General features: G+C 49.1%; 1 protein-coding gene across 1 annotated transcript in view; it reads right to left on the bottom strand.

Moving 5' to 3' along the window:
• Positions 1 to 12,088, bottom strand: part of D430019H16Rik (RIKEN cDNA D430019H16 gene) — a 39,240-nt gene extending 27,152 nt beyond the window's left edge. The window contains exon 1 of the mRNA NM_001252508.1: positions 11,794 to 12,088. Coding sequence (NP_001239437.1) covers positions 11,794 to 11,820 — 27 coding nt within the window. The 5' untranslated portion in view covers positions 11,821 to 12,088. The remainder of the gene's footprint in view (positions 1 to 11,793) is intronic.
• Between the last annotated feature and the right edge of the window lie 247 nt (positions 12,089 to 12,335).

Here is a 12,335-nt window from a genome sequence, read left to right as displayed (position 1 = left end):
CCCAGCACTGGTGGGCTGTGGGAAAGGTGAGGCAGCCTGATAGAGGAACAAAGAGTTTCTACAGCAGAAAGGCCAGGGGAGGGAGCAGAAAAGATGACCAAGAACTGATGTCAGAAAAGTTTCCAAATGTGATGAAACTATGGTTCATACGTGCATATTTTAGATTTATTTCATTTCTGATGGTGTGTACATTTATGTGGGGCTGGGATATGTACATATGACATAGTACCCACAGAGGCCAGAAGAGAGCACCTGACCTGGAGTTAGAAGTGGCCAGATGTGTGCGCTAGGAACCAACCTGGGATCCTCCAAAGGAACAAACACTCCTAATGCTGAGCCACCTCTCCAGCTCCCTGCACACACATTTCGAAATCCCAAGTGCCAGAAATACGGGGAGAACTGCACAGAGGTACATCACCAAATTGCTCAAACCCAGAGAAAAGGATAAAATTCTTAAAAGCAGCCAGAGGGAGAAAGAGACACAATGCTTAGAGGAACAGAACACAGACATCAGAAGATTTTCTCTGGAAACAACACAAGCTAGAAGGTGAAGCCATATTTTTAACTGAACCACCAACTTAGAATGTCCAGACATACAAAAGCTGAAAGAATTCATCCAGCAATTCAGTAGCACTAGACAGGCCAAAGCCCTTCCAGGCAGAAAGAAAATGATGTCTCAAAGAAATGAGGCTCTACACAAAAGAAAGAAAAGACATCAGTAGTAATTGCCACATGGGGAAAATATATAATATTTCCCCTTATTATTTAAATAAATTGAAGAAAACTGACTTTAACAAAGATAGTAATAATGTTGGTCTATAATAAATATAGTATTAATGTAATATAATAATTATGGTTTATAACTTATATAGTAGTAACCATCACAGTGCAAAAACTGGAAGAGGAGAAATAGGAGCATGCTACTGTAGACATTTATTACACAGACAGGCTAAAGATGTTTAATGAAAATCCTATGTAACTATTAAAATATGAAAACCAAAGATTTATTGTCTAAGAAGATGACATAGCGTACTGGCTAGTTTTGTGTCAACTTGACACAGCTGGAGTTATCACAGAGAAAGGAGCTTCAGTTGAGGAAATGCCTCCATGAGATCCAGCTGTAAGGCATTTCCTCAATTAGTGATCAAGGGGGAAAGGCCCCTTGTGGGTGGTGCCATCTTTGGGCTGGTAGTCTTGGGTTCTATAAGAGAGCAGGCTGAGCAAGCCAGGGGAAGCAAGCCAGTAAGTAACATCCCTCCATGGCCTCTGCATTGGCTCCTGCTTTCTGACCTGCTTGAGTTCCAGTCCTGACTTCTTTGGTGATGAACAGCAGCATGGAAGTGTAAGCTGAATAAACCCTTTCCTCCCCAACTTGCTTCTTGGTCATGATGTTTGTGCAGGAATAGAAACCCTGACTAAGACAAATTGGTACCAGCAGAGTCGGGTATTCCTGTGACTACCTGACCATGTTTTGGGGAGGACTGTGGAAGGACTTTGGAACTTTGGGCTTGAAGATCCATTCATTGTTAAGAGCTCTGTCAGATGTTTTGTAGGAGCTTGGAAGATAATGTTGAGAACAGTGCAGAAGATGGAGGCCTGGCTTGTGAAATTTCAGAGGGAAAATTAAAGACTCTTTTCAGGGCCATTGCTGTTTTGATTGTGAAGATTCTGTAGTTCTGGTTAGCTGGGGCTGAAGAATCAGCTGTGATTAACAAGATACCAGAACTACTAAAGCAAAAACTTTGCATTTCTGGGACTATTGATGCTGGTTAGCTGGAGCTAAGAAATTAGCGGTGATTAAGAGGAGACCAGCATTGTTGAGGTGACATCTTCTGGGAAGTGTTTTCTGAAAGCACAAAGAGGCTGTGTTCCAGAGATAGCCAAGGTTGTACTACTGCTGCAGTGGGACTTGGTAATATGTAAGGGTCACCCAGGTGGTACTGGTTTTGAAGGCATGAAGGGGTCACGCAAAGCAGCTGAGGCTCGGTACTGTGAGAGGCCATGGAAGGCCATTGGTGAAGGTGCAGCCTCAGTTGCAATTGAAGGCCCAGGACTGAAGGGGTCACGCAGTGTTTTGGAGATGCCAGTACCATGAGATGACCACCAAGAGCAGCAGCAGCAGTGGAGTACAGGCATCTGGAGCCTAGAGGACGACGCGTGTGCTACAAAGGGCATGGCTGGAGAAGTGACCCAAGCCCTTGGAGGAGCCCAGAAGATCATGAGTTGGATCCCAGACATTGGACGGTTGGAGATTGATTCTTGCTTTTGATTGTGACTGTGCCCTGATTATTTTCCCTCTTGAAGGAAGAAACTGTTTTAGTGGAGCCCACAGTTAAGAGACTTTTAATTGTAAAAAGACTTTGAATTTTAAAAGAGATGGATATTTTAAAGAGATTGAAATTTTAAGAATATGTAAAGACTGTGGGACTTTTAAAGTTATTTAGATCTTGGGGATGAATAAGAATGTAAGGGTTAAGGCTTACTAGTGATGTGTTTGTGTGTCAAGTTGACAAGGGGTCAATTGTACTGGCTAGTTTTGTGTCAACTTGACACAGCTGGAGTTATCACAGAGAAAGGAGCTTCAGTTGCGGAAATGCCTCCATGAGATCCAGCTGTAAGGCATTTCCTCAATTAGTGATCAAGGGGGAAAGGCCCCTTGTGGGTGGGACCATCTCTGGGCTGGTAGTCTTGGGTTCTATAAGAGAGCAGGCTGAGCAAGCCAGGGGAAGCAAGCCAGTAAAGAACATCCCTCCATGGCCTCTGCATCAGCTCCTGCTTCCTGACCTGCTTGAGTTCCAGTCCTGACTTCTTTGGTGATGAACAGCAGCATGGAAGTGTAAGCCAAATAAACACTTTTTTCCCCAACTTGTTTCTTGGTCATGATGTTTGTGCAGGAATAGAAACCCTGACTAAGACACATAGGAAAATATAATAAGAATTTCTCATCTCAAAAGAAGGCAAAAAGAAAGAACAAAGAACAGTTGGAAAAAATAGGAAACAGTGTAATAGATAGTAAACTTAAGCCTCACCATATCAACAAATACATTAAATGTAAATGGTTTAAATGCTTCAATTAAAGGGCAGAAAACTTAGCTCCTGCCAACCTACAAACACTATATGCTTTGGCTAAAGATGAGATGTCAACACAAATTCCCCACTGTGTCCCTAGGCCCCTGTAGTGATGGAAGTTGATGATGAAAGAGGCTCTGAATGCCAGACTTATGGGAAACCATTACATCCCCCTCTCAACTTTTCTGTGAACCTTTAACTTCTCAGAACCAACCACAACCACCAACCACTAACCACCAACCACCAACCATGATCATCACCACCACCAACACCACCAACAACAACCACCAACCACTACCACTACCAACCACAACAATCAACCACAACCACCAACTACCACCACTACCACCACCACCACCAACAACCACCACCAACTACTAACCACCAATCACCAACCACTAACCATGACCACCACCAACAACAACCACTACCACCTAGAACAGTAACAACCACCAACCACCAACCATGACCACCACCATCAACCATGACCACCAACCACCAACCATGACGACGACCACCACCAAAACTTTAAAAATACCGGTAGCAGAAGTAAAGATACCCATACTTGCATCCTAGCTGTACATACCATGGGCCGGCAGCCTTACCTCTGTTTCCTGATTAGTACAATGCATCTCCACAGAACCCATCCCTTGTATAGATCTGGTGGGATTCCCTGTATGGGTGGGTACTATGCCTTGTACCATGTAAGTGTGAGATAAATAGTGGCCATGATGGGAAGGGACGGGACATCTCCGGGAGACAGAATGGGCAGAGAAGGTGCAATTATGGGTCCCCACTCTTGGGACAGAAAAAGCTGGGGTCTTGCTCAATCAATAGCAAGGCAGAGCACACAGAAATTGATACAAAAACAGTATTTGCTTGGAGATGCATGCCCCATACCTGTTCCATAAGGCCCCAAAAGTCCTAGGTTTTAAAAATATTACTTAGAAATTGGACCCAGAAAAGTATCTGTGATTTAGATGCCTTGGTTAACCGTTCATTATACAACTCAAGAAATGGCGCCGTCACAGCTCCTTCTGAGGCAGGTCTGATGAGAACATCCAGTACTTACTAGGTCTTTTCAGTGAGATTTGAAGGAGACAGGCCCTCTGGTTAGAAGCATCTGAGATAATAGACAATTTATACTTTAATGATAAAATCTTGTTTTAAGAAACCATGGGCATTTGGGAGGAACAAAGGTTCTTGCACCCACTGAGTACTAGGGAACCAGGGACGTAAAACACTCAGAGTTCTCCTCAGGAAAGGAATCATCTATTTTCTGCCCTGAAGGCTGGGAGTGGATTTTGTTAACAGCCTGGTAACCTCTGCTATGGAGGCAGACCTCACCAAATCCCCAAGATTTATTCCTGACTCTCCCAGCCTAGACCTTCATCTTTAGCTCCCAGTTAATAGAATTCATCTTTAGGGGAGATGTCACATGCATTTTATGGCCTGCTGACCTCTGTATTATCTTGGCCAGAGACACTAGATTCTAGGCTTTTTAGCTATAGAACCCACCCTCAGAGTCACATGCACATTGCCAAGGAGTTTCCATGTGATCACGCCTTAAGCTTTATTGTGCACCTGGGGTGGGAATGGTCACCACCTGGAAACTTTCCCAGATTGAGCTGTTTTAAATATGCTGAAAGTCACCTGGCATCGGACTCCCTGAGGCTTGATCCAGGTTGAAGTCAATCTGAACTGAGTTTTCCTTCTCACCTCTTTAAGTCCGTTTCCCTAACGCCTTCGAGGATCACTGGCCTCTCCCCGCCACAGGCTAAATAGCAAATTGCTGGCTTCCCAAGATTCTATTTTTCTAGGAAGTGGTGTTTTTATGGATAAGAAATGTCTGCTAATTTTTCACAGACCTGTCGGAACGATCTCACAGTCTGCTTTGTACGATACAAACGAGACCCATTCCAGAGACAACATGATTCTTGTGTTTCTCCTCTGTGTGAAAAATAAAAAGCAAATTTACCCCCAGTCTCCTAAGGCCCCAGAGGTGAGACAAGGCAAAGGGGACAGACAGGAAACATCCCAGCAGTGATTAGATCCTAGACAGGCTCAGGATTAGTGTCCTGTTAAGATGCCTTCCCATCTGCCAAAGCCACGATTCTGAGGGGTGGGCTGAGGGAAGGCGAGGGGGTAGTGTCTCAGCTCCCCGGAAACAGCCTTCTCAGACTCCTTCATATGATATTCAGTCATATGAAGGGTCAGGTCTGAAATGGTCAAATATATGCAGGTTCACACAGCTCACCTAACATAATCACCACCTAGTTCAGAGTAATTAGTTTCCGTCCTACGCTTGGCAGGATACAAGGCTTTGCCAGGCTCTGCGCAAGGTAGTGAAAATCTGCCGCAGCTCCAGGATAAAGCAGCCTCCATTCCTGTTTTATATAGTTCAGTGTAGTTCCCAGTCTCCAAGGACGCCATGGCCCATGTTTTCCCATCTTCCTAGACAGACAGGCAGACCCACACGTATAACTGAGGGCTGATCCTCTCCCCACACACCTACATGGCCACAGGGTTTTCCCAATCAGGAGGATCCAGCCTGAAGCCTCGACCTGGGATCCTTCCTTGAATTCTCACTTTTGGGGGAGCCATTAACCCTCAGGGAGCAGGCAGACTCTGAGAGTCCTGTGCTGGGAGGAGATCCAAACGCTAAACACAAATTCTGCAGAGTTGAGCACCGTGGAGAGGGAGTGGCCATGTGGTGGTCATGGTGGGGCTGTGTGTGACAGAAATCCCTGTGAAGAAGCTCTGGGTTGGATGTTCAGATGTCAGGCCACCAAGGTCACTGCAGCAGATACCTAGAGGGGTCCTTCTTGAATCTTGTCCCACAGAACTGTGTGTGAGCAGTTTAGATGTCTCCTCGAGATCTCTTAGCAACCTCAATAATCAATAGGATCCAATCAGCCCATGCTGAGGCCGGTCAGGTTGCTACCGATTTCTAAGTCATCGTTAAAAATCCAATCTGGAGGCTGGAGAGTAGGCTCAGTAGGTAAGGGGCTTGCACAGCAAGCTCGAGGACCCGAGTTGGAGACGCAGAACCCACATAAAGAGCCGGGCACAGTGACACCTGCTAGCAATCCCAGTGCTGGCGAGGCCAAGACAGAGGGATCCCCAGACTCAGTAGTCACACAGTCCTCCTAGTGAACTGCTGGGCCTAGAGTCAGGGAAAGGCCTTGTACAAAGAGCTAAGGATGAAATCAGTGAGGGAGAGCACCCACCAATGACCTCTGTTCTCCACGCTTATAATCTACACATGCGCACACTCGTGTACACACACACACATACACAAGCACATATACACACTCATGCACACACACTCAAACACACATACACACAAATGCACACACACATACACATACACAAGCACATATACACACTCAAACACACATACACACAAATGTACACACATGTGTGCGCACATGTGCATATACACACAAACATGCACACATACTTACATACATGCACACACATATACACATGAGTGCACACACATATACACACATGAGTGCTCACACACATACACACGTACACACATGCACACACTCATGTGCACACACACACATGGAGCACACGAACATCACCATTTCCACTTTCTCTAAAACAGAAGAAACACTGCTCCAGCCTGTGTGCGTGCCTGGCACAAATGAGAAATGTAGCGTGGGGGCTAGCATCTGCCACACCTCCAGATCAGGCCCCCCACTCTCCAGGGCACCCCCACCACCCTGCTCCTCTCCATGAAGCTACCCAGCTGGCCCCAGGCTCCCTGGCCCTAACCTCTAATGCTTCACCACCTGACCCTCCGCTCCAGCCCAAGGAATGGCTTGAAGTAATCTCTACCAGTGAGGGCTAACTGTGTCAAGGCAACACTGGCCAGCACATGCTGGCTTCATTGCTCATTGTCCTTCATCCTGAGTGCATGACGACGACGTAACCTTCAAGCTAAGCTCTATGAAAGGTGGCCCTGGTAGGCTCCTAGACCACGCCGTGTCCTGTCTCACAATCCACTGTGGGCTTGACACTCAGTAAATCCCAAACCAATGAACAAAACAAGCAGCACTTCATCCCCATTTCAAAGGTGAAGAACTGAGGCTTGGAGGGGAATCTGCTCACTAAGGTGTGTGTGTGTGTGTGTGGTGCGGTGTCTTCAGATCCTAATGTCAGTTGAACTTTTCCCCCTCGAGAAATATACTTAACTTCCAGCACCATTATTTTTAGACAGAATCTCTGTATATGTGCAGATGGGATCAAGATACGGTTCTAAGGTGACCCTCAGCCCAGCAGACTGGGGACCATGGGAACAGGGCACGAATAGGGAAGATGCCATGTAACCACAGAAGCAGAGGTGAGAATGAGGTCTGTAAAGGTCAAGGGACAGCAGCGATGGCAGGGGACACCCCTGCTCAATGGACAGGGAGCAGACAGACCTCTTTCCAGGCCTTCAGTGTCCAGGACAGGTGGACACCTGTGTGTGGATCTCTGGCCTAAGAGCTGAGGGAGAAGAAATTCTAGTGTTTTAGCAGTTTTTTTCTGCTCATTTGTACATTTAAGAACTGGCTTAAATGTGGGCAGAAACACAATGTTTTGTGTATCTGAGAAAATAGGGGGATTCCCTGAGGCTAATTCTAGAAGGGTTCATTGCACCCCAACTTCTTGGTCTGCTCTGGAGGAGGGGTGAGACTATGAGATAGCCTTGGACCAGCAGAGGGGCTCCACTCTTCTGCTTGTAGAGGATGTGTTTCCCCTGTTTCCTCATAGCCTGAACAATGGGAAGAACAGAGTCACCTGCTGGACTGCAGGTGACAGGCCCAATCTTCAGGAGGGAGCCGCTCATATTCTGAGTCAGTTCTTGCTTTAAATATTTTAAGCTATGACATCAGTGTCACATTTGGGACCTTCCAGGACCACATGTCGTTTTATGACCCAAGACTGGCAAGAGAGCCAGGGACCTGCTTCCACCAAAGGTAGGGAAGGGACCGTGCTGGCTGAGTGTGTCTCCAGGCCTCTGTCATTGAAAGTACTGTTGTAATGTGGATACCTGGGTGGGACTGGGAGCAAGCTCTGGACAAAGTCTAACAGCAACAGGGGATTCTAAAGCCAGGAACATCGATTATTACTGGACAGACACCAGTCACTTTAGACACAGTCCAAGAGAGAAACATGGCTGAGATCTTGGACATGCTTGATGCAAGGGCATGGGACGGTGCGGCTCCTGTCACAAATCCTAGGGGAATGAGCCCCGGGGCCCAGCACCATCATATTTCCTGCGTGGAAACACCAGTGGCTTTCCCTAGAGTAGATGTTCACCAGTCCTAGGCAACTTCTCAGGACCCAGTCTCAGAAGTTCCCAAGTGTGACCAATACGACATGCTCAGAGTCATGAAGTCATTATGGGCGGCTCAGGTTTGAAGGAATGGGAAAGCAGATCCCAGCTCCTGAGCGGACAAATGGGGGAAGGCTGTCTCTGAGTGCAAGAATCTGGGCTGGATCCTAGAGATCTGTGACCCTCTCTCCCCCCAGCGCTGGAGTCTTGGTGGCCCTGCCCATCTGATCACATCTGGCTGCAGAAAAATGGATGCAATCTCACTGTGGGGGACTGTGGTGGGAAAGGTGGCCAGGTGCCCAGGCTGCCTTAACCCTTCGAGGCCCAGTCTCTTCTATGGCCTCTCTCAGCCTCCTACAGAGAGCATGTCAGACACATGCCTGTGTCGGGGTAACATATCCACACCCCACAACTGACGGAGTGTCATCTCGACATTTATTTTTGCAGCTCCAAATCCTTCCAAAGGCTTACATGCTCTGCATCATGTTACCCTGCAGACAGGAAGCCTATTTAGCGTTAGCTGTACTTGAAGGCGGGAAGCCCAGATCTGGAGTCAGGTAGATCTAGTTTCACTCCCTATCAGTGAACAGACTCCTAGCTCAGCCCATTCCTCCACCTTCCATCCATTCTCCACGGGTGGGCGGGGCGTGGGGAGGGCGGGGCGTGGGGAGGGCGGGGCGTGGGGGAGGGGGCGGGGCGTGTAGAGCCCACAGGCTTCCCCAGGCACTGCTTTACCAATAAGCCATTTATGTGCTGAAGAGCTCACAAAGGATCCCAGTACTCTCCGATTCTACCCAAGTTTCTCATCTGTCAGTCAGCGACTTCTGTAACCTGGTCCTGACTACGCCCCCACCCCATCCCCCATCCCGCCAGATCCACTGTATCTCCTGTCCTATAGCTTCCTGAAGGGCTCTGAATTACCCTGAGCCCCTCTACCTCCATGCACCTTCTTGAGGAGGCTCGTTCTCAAGCTTACTCGGGGCCTGTCATCCTACTATGTCCACTGCCTCCTCAGAGTCCCACTGATGGTATTCACACCTGACATCTTGCACTGACTCTGTCGACATGAGTGTCTTTTAGTGAGCACACACCTCATCTTGCTCTCATCCAAACATCCAAGAGCGACGTTTTGAAGACCTACTATGTACCGGCTCAGTGCTGAGCCCAACACTTGGTCTATTTCTTTTGCTGGGTCCTGGTCTCACCAATGCCTTATAACTACCCAGAAAGATGACCTAGATCGCATCCAACTCTGTTCCTCAGCACCCTATCCTAGTGCTTGGCAGGGTATGTGACACAAGGGGCTAAAGAAGTGAATTGTGTGCCAATATTTCTCTGCAGGTGCTCACTGCCAGATAAGACTGGGAAGAGGAAAGAAGCTCTCTCTCTCTCTCTCTCTCTCTCTCTCTCTCTCTCTCTCTCTCTCTCTCTCTTTCTCTCTCTCACATACACACACACACACCAGATGTGAGTGCTCACTCTCACCCACTGCTAGGTCCTTCATATTACAAAAACACAGAGATTCTCTTCTGATGGGAATAGTGAGACAGGTCTACAGCAAGAAGCAATGCTGAGCACAACTGGGCCTGTTTTGTACAGGAGGCACCAAGATGCCAGCTCCTCCAGAAGAAGGGAGATGATGAGCCATCTTGGAATGTGTCCCTAGGGTGAAGCCAGAAGGGGGAAATGCCCAATCTATGCAGATCCTAGGGTCTAGACTCACAGCCGGCTTCCTTCCTTACCAACTGTTCTCCCTAACACCGGGCACCCAATCTGTACAACTCCAGGCTAATAGAACTTGCAAGAGCTCACACACAGTAGGTCCTCAACAAACCTTAGTGTGTCTTCTGCTGGTGCACCCATTCACATGTTCCTTCTTTTCAGCTAGCATGGTGCTGAGTGCGTAATCAATGCCATCTGTTGGCAGGAACAAACTGACCAATTGAAATGTGAATTATAAAAAACAAAAACAAAAACAAACACAGCCACCACCACACAATCCAGACTCCAGCAAGCTCTGCCCACAGGTGCTGAAAAGCCCTGTTTATTTTGTCAGGTTGCCATAGCAACTGTGGATGCTCTAGCCAGCCCCAAGGTTAGTTAGTAATGATCAATTTATCCTGTAACCATGGGAACAGCAGCTTCTGTGGGATGCAGAGAGGGAGGCAGCCTCAGACATCCTGTGAGCTTTCTCTTTCTTCAGTTAGCACTCAGCTAAGCCCACCTACATCGAGAGTGGTAGTGACTGTTTTGCACATGATGGTATTTACACACGGGTTGAATATGATTAGCTGGGTCATGTTACAGGAGCTGTTAGAGCTCACAGCTTGCTTGCTTCAGAGCTAGCCCAAAGCCTGGGGTCCTGACTCCCCAGAGCCAACTTGGGGACTTTGGCTCCTTTGATGTTCCCGTTTGGGAACAACCCTCCATATCCAGTCTGGCTTTTGAAGTTACATCTTAAACAGACTTCCAACACACCGGCAAAAGTCTGGCGAAAGTGTGCCTTCGAACATCACTCCGGAAAACAAGCAGCAGTGTTGGGGGGGGGGGGGCAGGTCCTTGACAAGCACCCAGGAGACAGGATGTCGCCCCTATCACTCTGCTCCCAGCACAACCTCAGAAGGTGAAATATCATGGTTTGGGACTTGTGTCCGGCCAAATGTAGCCTTTACCCATGGTCGACTCTGGGTCTTCCCAGGGGCCACACACAATCCCAGAAAAGGGTGTGTGTCTTTGTTCTGGCTCAAGAGAACACCAAGGATCACAACTCAGGGGATTCTCCTGCAGCGGAGACCAGGCAGAGCGCCAAGAGGTCATTTGTCCGCCTGCCACGAGGAACCTGTTTTGTGTGGGGACGGATGGTGGTTCCCTGCTCAAACCCAGCACAAAGCAAAAATGCTTTTAAACCATGCATCTCTATCACAAAGCCCTGTCACACTGCCTTCCTGAGCGCTAGAGACTAAAGTCCCACCCACAGTGGAGAAGAAAGGGGGTGGGGGGTTCCCAGAGGACACCAACAAGTACCAGCGCCGAGCAAAACCAGAATGGGGAGAGCAGCTTCCCCTCTGCCAGTCCAGGGGCTCCAGAGCAAACAGCGGGTGGGGGTTGGGCAGGGAGGGGCCACTTCAACTGCCCAGGCTCCTCGGAACTGTCTTTCTCAGAAGTAGGGGTGCTCAGTGGAGACAGCCCTACTGCACCCCTCGATGTGCAAGGGGTATGGGCCACTCCATCCAGGACAGTCAAGCTCCCGAGTACGTACACCAGGTGGGGCTCCCCGGCTCGGGACAAAGGACCTGGCCACGGATGCAAGAGATGCACCCGGGAGGACAGCGAGGCTGGGGTCCTGCAAACTTGGAGACCCTAGGACGCGTGGGGGGAAGATTCCAGGTTACCTGAGCGGCCATAAAAGACAGATCCATGGTGTCACGGCTGGTGTGGCTGCTGCTGCTGCTGCTGCTGCTGCTGCTGCTGCCCCTGCTCCAGTCCTCGCTGTTGCTGCTGCTGTCGTCGCCGTCGCCGCTGCGAGTCCAGCCTCCCGCACAATTATCAGAGAGCGGGCGGAACCGCGAGCAGGTGCCCTCGGGCCCCGGCGACCGTGACCTCAGCAGCCCTGGCGTGGTGGCGAGTCTCCAGCCCTCTCAGCGCCCTGGCTGGCTCCAGGCTTCGGCTCCAGACGCCTCCAAGTGGGCGGGAGACCCCGGGCGCGGCGCCCCTCCACGTGACCACTCCCAACCACACCCCCGAGGGCGGGCCAAGCCAGACCCTTGATTTCTAGCAGTCCTCTCTCTACCCTGGCCAAATGGGGAAAGTGAGGTCTGAGGCGAGCCAGCTGGGGCGATGGGTGCCCTTCCCAGGGCACTTGACTCCAGCCCCAAAAGTGCTTTCCGGGAGTTGTTTGAGTAGATGTGTCTGGCTTTCGGTGGCAACCCTGCTC

The sequence above is a fragment of the Mus musculus genome, chromosome 12 (assembly GCF_000001635.26).
Source record: "Mus musculus strain C57BL/6J chromosome 12, GRCm38.p6 C57BL/6J".
In the NCBI taxonomy this organism is placed as follows: Eukaryota; Metazoa; Chordata; class Mammalia; order Rodentia; family Muridae; genus Mus; species Mus musculus.
This window is presented reverse-complemented; position numbering and strand designations above follow the sequence as displayed.